Source organism: Urocitellus parryii, chromosome 15 (assembly GCF_045843805.1).
Source record: "Urocitellus parryii isolate mUroPar1 chromosome 15, mUroPar1.hap1, whole genome shotgun sequence".
NCBI lineage: Eukaryota > Metazoa > Chordata > Mammalia > Rodentia > Sciuridae > Urocitellus > Urocitellus parryii.
The window spans coordinates 4,269,436-4,278,960 of NC_135545.1; the positions used below are offsets into that span (position 1 = coordinate 4,269,436).

The window sequence follows — 9,525 nt, forward strand, 5'->3', positions numbered from 1 at the left end:
TCCATGGTACCCTCCCTGCCCGTCAAGCGTTCTGACCCCGCTCACTGGGTGGGTTTCAACCTGTGAGATCCATTCTCTCCTTCGTCAAGCTTCCGGCCCCGCCCACCAACTCCAGGTTCCTCCTTCTTTGCAATCTTCCTTGAGCCCGCGCGTCCACCAGGAGCCTCGGAAGTGGATCCGGTCGTCTCCCGGCAAGTGAGTTCCCTGTCTCTGGGCTGTTTGCGCTACTGGGTCGCTGGCGGGTCCGTGGCGGGGACTCGGTCCCCACAGACCTCTGCGTCCCTGCCGCGCGCCGTCCACCTGTAGTCCCCTCGGTCGCCGCGGGAGAGTCGCGTTGGTCTGCGGCCTGGCGCGAGTCCCAGCCAGGGTTGGCCTGGGCCTCTGGACGCCCTGTCCGTCCCCGCTCCCGCCCCGCCGCCCGCAGCCAGTCCGAGCGCGGGTAGTTCTCCACAGAGGGCGCGTCCTGGTCTCCTAATTCTCCCAAGAAGGAGAAAAGGAAATGGAGAAATCTAGAATCTCAATCTCCAGAGACGTGAAGGACAGCCACCTAGGGATAGGGGCACAATGGGGAGGGACCTCAGGCTGAGCAGGGGAGGAGAGGATGGATTATCTGCAGGGATGGCCGAGGACAACTGGTGCTGGGACAAGAAGAGGTGTAACTAGTGACCAGGGCGCCCAGGGCAGAGGCCTAGTGATGTGCGGCCCAGAGCATGCGGACAGGGGCCTGCAGCAGGCAGGGCAGAGGGAGAGAGTGGATGGGGAAGAAAGAGGCAGACATCTGTGGAGATTGGGGACAAAGACTGGGCAGAAAGACTGACTGGAGGTGAAGGGAGTTGCAGGAATGGGGAAGATCAGATGGAGGGAAGGAATAGAGGGAAGAAGGGGAGAAACCAGGAGAGGAGAGAAAAGCCAAGGGAGCAGGACCCAGGATGGGGGAGGAAATCAGAGTGGAGGTGAGAATGGAGATGATCAGAGTGAGGGAGGGAAGCAGCAGTGAAGACAGGGGACCCTGGGTGTGGATGATGACCTTGTAACATATTGATTTCTGTCTCCAATAAGGTAAGTGTCAGTTAAGTTTTTGTTTGTTTGTTTGAACTATACAGCTGAAGAAGGGAATGACAAAACTGCTGTTTCTAAGTTTTGTGTGTTCTGCAGTTCTGCGATTAGGATAGCTTCCTTTTGTAGTCTCTTGGGCCAGAAGGCAGTGACTTGAGCCATTCAGTTGTGGGTTACCCTCTTGTGTTTTCCAGAGAATGTGTAGTGTTGGTGTGTAAGATAGGGAAAGCTGAAGTGCAACACTGTGTACAGCACTCTTAACTGTGGTCATCTAAATACATGGGAATCTGTCTCCGTCAGCAAACAGTTCTGTGTCATATACCATCTTAGGTTTTTGTAATTGCATCCAGATCTGGGCATCACTACCTGGAGATAGCATGCAATGCTACTACTGGTTGAGGGTTTTAGTACCCCAATTCCATACACACCCCAGTTCCCATGCCACCCGTGTGTCCTGGGTTGGGACCTGAATTCATTGGTGGGCTATCAATTGGAGCTTCCCATGATCCCTGCTCGGGTCTCTTTAATTTGCTGCATGGGGTAATTTCAGTTAGGGACATACTTTATTATGCATAGAGTTACACATGGAAGAATATGCTAGAAGACTAACTGAAACCCAGGAGGGGTTTTGGGCACCATGACTTTTATCCATTATCACACAACGATGAATGACAGCTCCCTATTACAGCATGTGAAGTGAGTGCCTTTGTTGTGGATCTGAACCCCTAATCTATAGGAAGCCATTTCCTTAAATAAATAGGATCGGTACTGAGATGGTGGGACACCAGGAATCTGCCAGTAGGGGAAACCACATATTGCTGAATAGAGTGGAGGCATTTTGTAATGATTGTAAGACAGTAGAAACAGTTGGGATTTTCTTCTGTCTCAGATAGTAAAGGAAAAGGAAAGATAGATTTTACACACACACATCCACACACACATCCCAAATATCCCAGTACCAAAAAAAAAAAAACGCATATATAAAATGTAAGGGTTTTTTTTTTGGTACTGGGAATTGAACCCTGGGGGACTTAACCACTGAGCCACATACTTCTTCCTTTTAATTTTTATTTTGAGAGAGGGTGTGGCTAAGTGTCCCATGTTTCCATTTTCCTGGCCCAAGCTAAGTAGGTGGAATTGCAGGTGTCCCACTGTGCCTGGCTTAAAAGGAGTATCAAAATTCCGTTTTTCATTTCTCTTTTCTGTCAGTAGCACATTGCCCAGTTGATGATTCCCTCTTCTTTTTCTCTTCTTAGCTGTTAGGACATCTACCTATGTTAAAACTCTCCTTGCATTCATTGTGATTCCTCCCTGATCACTTTGGCAATTCCGCTGCTGCCAGGCCCCACCCCCGGTTCTCTGATGGTAGTGCTGCTCCACAGTTGAGCCTTGTACCTCTGCTCAGCCTGTCTGTGCCCATTGTCTCTCCTCATCTTTTTGATCACAGCTTTGATAGCATTCTTCCCTATAGTTCTCCTGGAGACTTCTCCTATGAACATTAGTGTTCTGTGGCCAGTTGTGTCCTCAAGTCCATGCTGGGATGTTAGTGGGCCTTTCTACCTTCATGGTCCATCCTGTACTTCTTTAGCTCCCCAGGTGCCTCTTCCCTGTAGTCCTCAGCATTTCAGGTAGGGTGATCCTGTACTTGGGGGTGTTGGCTAGACACTTTGACATATATCGAAATAGCACAATGTACTACCATATTGGTAAGTTTTATATCTTAAGAGGTCAAAAGCAAAGATCGCATGTATTTTTTCAGACAGGCAAGGAAACCTGAGTGCACACTGTTCTTGAGGCTTGGGAAAGATGTGGGAAGACCTGGGTCCTGGTTGTTCTGCTGCCTCAGGGCCTCTGCTGCTCAGCCACCCAGGCCTCTTTCCTTTTCCTGGTAGCAGTTTGCTTAAGCCTCAGGGCCTTCACTGGGTCTTGACCCTTGTCTAGGCCTCCTAGATACTGGGCTGCAGGTGGTCAACACCTCAGGTCTTTGTTCTGATGTTACCTGCTGCATGGAGACTCCTGTGACTGCCCCCCAGCTCCTGTAACACTCCAGCCACACCCTGCCCCACCTCTGGTCCATGCAGCCTACTTTGCATATTTCTTTCTGTTCCTTCACCATCTGCTGTCTGGATCCTGGTAAGAACAAGGTTCTAAGAGAGGGGCAGAGCTAGAAGGTGGGTAATGGGCTGGGCTTGCCCCTAATGGGGGTACTTAATCCTGGGTTCCATGAGAGTCCCGAGTCATTTTGCAATAATTCTACTAACTGGATGTGCCATTCAGGGGTGAGGATGTTACCCAGTTTTAATAATAATGAAAAATAGCTGATTCTCTTCTCTGTGCAGCATTGAGTAACTGGCTCTGTGACCTCCATCCTAGGGACTGAGATCAGCCTGAGATCCCAGGAGAGGTGAGGAGGCACTGTGCTGTGGTTCAGTTTGGTCAGGGCCAGGATATGCCCTGAAGGGAGCCCAGTGCTGCCCAGCTCCCCACTGCTGTAGCCTGTGTGTGCTTCACCAGCAGGGAGACCAGGCCTAAGGACAGGAGTAATCCACCTTGCGTCCAGCGCAATGGTTTCATTAATGAGGTTCTTGGCATAAAAGTTAGCTAGAAGAGATCGAAATAAAACACACAGACTCAGTTACCTTATTTCTATTGCCAGGTCCTAGATGGCTCCCCTCTCTTGTTCACTCCTCTAACCGCCAGGCAGGGCAGCAAGGATTAGTCAGGGCTAGCAGGAGAGAGAGAGAGTTTACACACCTGGGAGTAGCTTTGTATGGGGGAACAAGAAATTCAGGGGAGAATTCAATCCAGTGAAGGTTGAGGGGGGCTGCACTCCAAGGTCAGGGTCAGTGATTGGGCTCCCGGGGTCAGTGGTCAGTCACACCCCCACATGGACGGGTTCTCTCATCAGGAAAGGGCCGGGAAAGTTCCGACACAGCCAGAACGCCTCAGACCCTTAACGGGAGCCGCCCAGTCACGTGTCAGAATGGCTTCCCACAGTCAAGGCCAGGCTATGCCCTGAAGGGAGCCCAGTGCTGCCCAGTCCCCCACTGCTGCCGCCTGTGTGTGCTTCACCAGCAGGGAGACCAGGCCCAAAGAGAGGAGTAACAGAAGTCTCCTGTGCACCTTCCTGCAGGAGTTTACTACTGTGCCTGGGTCACTCTAAAGGGGTGGGCAGAAGGGGACCGTCTTCTCACATGCTGAGGTCCTCCCTGTGTGTGTGGCTGTGGCACAGGAAGTGTGTGATGATTCTGAGCCTTAAACAGTCCGTTTCCTCCTTCCAGGATTGACTTGTAAAGACTCGTGTTACCTGAGGAAACAGCCCTGAAGAGGAGGAGGAAAGAAAAGGAGTCAGGAATGGCTGTCACTGAGGTACAGTGATGCTGAGTCCCCTGTGCAGTGCTGGGCCTGGGATCTGCTGGCCTCCCGTGACTCTGTGGCCTCCTGCCTGTCAAGTGTGCCTGCACTCCCCTGGGCCTCCCTTACCCATCTTCTGTGCTTAGATTCCATCCCACTGTGACTTGGTGGCAGGGAACCCATGAGGAGGTGTCATCAGGTGTGGCCCTGGGAATCCTCTGTCATTTTTTTTGATCTTTTAAAAAAGTGAGTGTGCTGTTTTGTGGTGTCCCTGTCCTCTACACCAGTTCTCTTGCTCTAGTGCTCATTGTTTCCTGCCTTTTGCTTCTGTTGCCTTCAGTTGGCTCTTTCCCTGGAGGTGTATGCTTAGTTGACCTGGGTTTCTTCATCCTGTGTTTTAAAGTTTCACTACCCTAAGATGTTTCTTTTGTTTTTATTTTTATGTTTTATTTCATTGCATTCTGTGAGATTTGGTATGTTTATTTTTGTTTTGCTTTTGTTTCAGATATTTTCTGAATCCTTTTCCTGTTTACCATTAGTTGGTTAAGAATGAGTTGTTTCATTTTCCCATATTTGGGAGTATTAATTTTTCTTCTGCAATTGGCTTCTGTATTTATTCCATTGTGCACAGAAAGAAAATTGGGGTCCTTATAGGCTTCTGAAACTGAATGTTAAGATTTGTGACCTAATGTGTGTCTCAAATGAAAAAATAGACGTGTGTAGTAGCTTAGTGGTAAATGTCCTGGTGTCAGTCTTCCAAAACCAAAAAACAAACAAAAAAAGGCGTGGAGTTGGGGGGCGGGGCTTCAGTGGTGAAGCACCCAGGTTCATTGTCCAGTACCATAACTAAATTTTATGAATTTTTATGTGAATTGTCTACCTTCAGCCCCAACTTCCGGTTGGTTCTGCACAGACCTCTTTTTCCTATGGACTGCTTTGGCTGCACAGTGTCCTGCAGCACAGTCTCTGAACACAGTGACTCTGAGCATCCTGACTCCTGTTTCTTTCTTAGAAATTGAAATCAGGCCCTTCTACCATTGAGTTATATCCTCAATCCCTGTTGTCTTGTTTTCTTTTTTATAGTTAGAGTCTTGCTTCATTGCTGAGGTGATATTGAACTTGTGATTCTCTTGCCTCTTCCTCCTGGGTCAGGATTACAGCTGTGTACCACTGTGGGTGGTACTATGTTTTTTGTGTGTTCTGCAGGGGAGAAATCTGTACAGATTTAGGCAGTATCTTGCCTTAAGGAAAATTAAAATAAAACACAACTAGGAGATATAACATTCTCAGAAATACCAGAACATATGAACACACAGGGAAAGCAAGCTCAGTTTCTCTTTATATACCCTCCGCACACAGAAAGCTTCTGTGATCCCAAATAAGTGTGGGTTTTTGCCCATATGCCAAGAATGCAGTTCTTCAGAGGGCGCTTGTCATTTCACCTAATTCAGACACTGTCTGTGTAGATACATGGTGGATCCCACCAGCTGAGGTCTCTGTCCCACAAAATGGGCCCCTTTTCAGAGGCCTGCAAAAGTATGGCCCATGATTCCGAACGACTTTCTATAAATGGGGCTTCCTTCATCCCCTCACATTCAAAAAGTGGTTAGAGTGCTTCCTAAAACTGTCAAGTACTTTACTTGCATTTGCCTTGTGGTAATGCCTGTTCAGAAGATAGAGGTGAACACACGGATGGAAGAGGTGCATAGCCAACGTGTGGGACAAAGGACGTGGCGCTCACATGACTTTGCGTGGTGCGCCACCCTCCAGGAACCTCCACACACGTGTTGATCTGAACACACTTTCACCCCGTCCTGTTGAGATTTTATGGAGGCTCCATTATGTAGGCAGGCTTGATTACATCCTGGGTGATGGTGATCAGTTGGGACTTCAGTCCCTCTCCCTTCCCTGGAGGTGGATGGCAGGACTGTGTTACAACTGCCTCTCCTGCCTGAGGCTTTCTGGGGAGAAGCCTCTTCGTGAAGCTCTCTAAGGGGCTTTGGCACCTGTCTTCTCACTCACACAGAACTCTTTCTTAGCTCTCCAGGGATTCCAGGTGAGCTCCACATCAGCAGACAGACAGATACCAAATGTGTGTTTACAACCTCACAGTGCAGCTCTTCTCACTTGAATCAGTTTCATGCTTACACTTCTCCTCCCTTCTCATTTCACTTTAGTTTTCTTCTTTGCAGTAATGGGGTTGAACCTAGGCCCCCTCTGCCATTACATCCCTACTCCTATGTTCTTCATTCTCAGAGAGGATCTTGCTATGTTTCCCAATCCCACCTCCAATTTACAGTGTTCCCACCTCAGCCTGGGGATAGCTGGGATACAAGCATGTGCCACCATGTCTGGGCTCTGTTGTTCACATTTTGGATAAAGATTGTAACTGTCCCCAATGCCCCATTGTGAAGCCTGTTTTAATTTCAGGGTCCGCTGACATTCAGGGATGTGGCCATAGAATTCTCCCAGGAGGAGTGGAAGTTCCTGGTCCCTGCTCAGAGGGCTTTGTACAGGGACGTGATGCTGGAGACCTACAGGAACCTGGTCTCCCTGGGTGAGCTTGACTTCCCCTAATGCTGGGGTCTGCCCTGTATATCGTAGCATTTCCCTTTTGTCTTTGGGATTCTCTACATTGACTGATTGAAGTCCTGTTGCCTGTGAAAGACGCTCCACAGTACATCCTCTGTACTTTGTTCCCTTTCTTCAGATGTTCTGCCCCCTTCATGATACTGCAGTGGTGGTTCCAGAGCTGAAGCACAACATAAAGCCCACAGCCGACTCTTAAGATATTTCTTTTTCTGTACTTTTGATTCAGTGGTTCTTGGAAGAGGGGTAGATACCTGCATGATATAGTGAAATATTTTCTGTATCCCTCTGTAATGTCCTCTTCCTCACTTGCAGATAGGGCTGGATTGTGGAGAAGCCACAGTGCATCACCTTCCTTTCTCTTTACAAGCAGGAATGTGTCCTTTAGACCTGAGTGTCCTCTCCTGGTTGGAGCAAGGGAGGGAGCCCTGGACTGTGAATGGCCCAGAGGAAATATCCAGGCCTGCAAATGAGTGGGCATGTGTGGAGGGTGTGAAAGCAGGTAAGAGCTCACATGGGCAGAGAGGCAGCTGCCCACTAAATAGAGTTGGGGCGCTTTGGCAATGGGAGGGGTCAGGGCTAAGGTGAAGTCCATTTCCTGGGCTTTACATGCAAGGAATTTGGTTTCAAGCTCCACTTTCTCCTTTTCCTCCTCTGCTCCTTCTCCCTATTCTCCCTCCTCGAAACTTTCTCTGTGTATACATGATGATGACATCCACTTTGTTATCTTTATATAGTAACATAACATGATTTTGTTAAATTCATTTCATTTTTCCTCCCATTCTCCCCTCCCCCCGTGATCTTCTCTTTATCTTTGTTGTTTCCAGTCACTTCCTCAACTGCCTTTTCTTCTTTATTTTGGACTAGTTTGTATATATGAGAGCAACATTTTAACCCTTAATTTTTGAGTCTGGCTCATTTGACCTCTTTCAATGTTTCTTTCCTACTACCCCACCAAAGAATTCCTTTGATTGTCAAAGCAAACATTTCTCATAAATATGAACATGATCTTATATATTCTTTATCATTTGTAGAAGAACCGGAAACAAACATTCCTGCAGCTCCATACAAATGTAATGAGCTTGAAAAATCCTTTAATCAAGAATCACACTGTACTATACATCAGACAATTTGTACTGGAGAGAAACGATTTACTTGTGAAATATGTAGCAAAGTCTTCAATAAAAATTGTTATCTTACAGGTCATCTTAGAATTCATACTGGAGAGAAACCTTACAGGTGTAATGAGTGTGGGAAGATGTTCAATAAAAGTTCACACCTTGGAAAACATCGGAGAATCCACACTGGAGAGAAACCTTACAAGTGTAATGAGTGTGGGAAGATGTTCAATGACAGTTCATACCTTGTACAACATTGGAGAATCCACACTGGAGAGAAACCTTTCAGATGTGATGAGTGTGGCAAGGTCTTCCGTAACAAATACTACCTTGGAAACCACCGGAGAATTCACACCGGGGAGAAACCTTACAAGTGTGATGCATGTGACAAGGTCTTCAGTCAGATTTCAAACCTGGCAAGTCATCGTAGAATCCACACTGGAGAGAAACCTTTCAAATGTAATGTGTGTGGCAAGGTCTTTAGTCGTAACTCATACCTCATTCAACATGTGATAATCCACACTGGGGAGAAACCGTACAAATGCAATGAGTGTGGCAAAGTCTTCAATAAAGAATCAATCCTTACAAATCATCGTAGAATTCACACCGGAGAGAAACCTTACAAGTGTAAAGAGTGTGGAAAGAGCTTCAGTCAGACTGCACATGTTACACAACATCGGAGAATCCACACTGGAGAGAAACCTTTCGAATGCAATGAGTGCGGCAAGGTCTTCCAACAAAAATCAGTCCTTATAAGTCATCAAAGAATCCACACTGGAGAGAAACCTTTCAAATGCAATGAGTGCGGCAAAGTCTTCCATCAAAAATCAGCCCTTATAACTCATCAAAGAATCCACACTGGAGAGAAACCTTTCAAATGCAATGATTGCGGTAAGGTCTTTAGTCAGAGATCAAACCTTAGAAGTCATCTTAGAATTCATACTAGAGAAAAACCTTACAGTCGTAATGAGCGAGGGGAGGTCTTCAATCACATTTCACACCTTGCACAACAAGAGAATTCACACTGGAGAGAAACCTTTCAAATGCAATGAGTGTGGCAAGGTCTCCATCCTCAACTCTGACCTAGCAAGACAGCTGATGATAATTCATAGTGGGAGATGTCTTACAAATGCAATGAATGTGATAAGGTCTTCAGTTGCAATTCACGTCTTGCTTATCATCATAGGATTCTTAACTGGGGAGAAACCTTAAAAATGCAATGAGTGTGGCAGTGTTTTTAGTCACAAGTCATCCTTAGCAAGTAATCAAAGAATCCACATTGGAGAGAAATATTTCAAATGCAGTGAGTGTGAAAAGATCTTCAGTTGCAACTCATACCTAACAGAGCATCAGATAATTCATAGTGGACAGAAGACTTACAAATGAAATCTATGTGGCAAGGTCTTCA

At 47.0% G+C, this 9,525-nt stretch overlaps 1 protein-coding gene across 1 annotated transcript; it reads left to right on the top strand.

The window, feature by feature from the left end:
* Nucleotides 1-9,262, top strand: LOC144250391 (uncharacterized). The gene is made up of 5 exons (XM_077793183.1): nt 1-195; nt 4,338-4,425; nt 6,841-6,967; nt 7,370-7,501; nt 8,202-9,262. Exons 2-5 carry the CDS (start codon nt 4,411-4,413, stop codon nt 9,167-9,169), a joined length of 1,242 nt encoding a protein of 413 aa, XP_077649309.1. The 5' UTR covers nt 1-195; nt 4,338-4,410; the 3' UTR covers nt 9,170-9,262.
* The last annotated feature ends 263 nt before the right edge of the window (nt 9,263-9,525 follow it).

Bases quoted from the DNA above. Each gene is read 5' to 3' on its own strand.
- LOC144250391 (XM_077793183.1), top strand. The intron at 6,968-7,369 runs GTGAGCTTGACT...TCTCTTTACAAG, and splicing joins CAGGAACCTGGTCTCCCTGG to CAGGAATGTGTCCTTTAGAC. The intron at 7,502-8,201 runs GTAAGAGCTCAC...GTTATCTTACAG, and splicing joins TGTGGAGGGTGTGAAAGCAG to GTCATCTTAGAATTCATACT.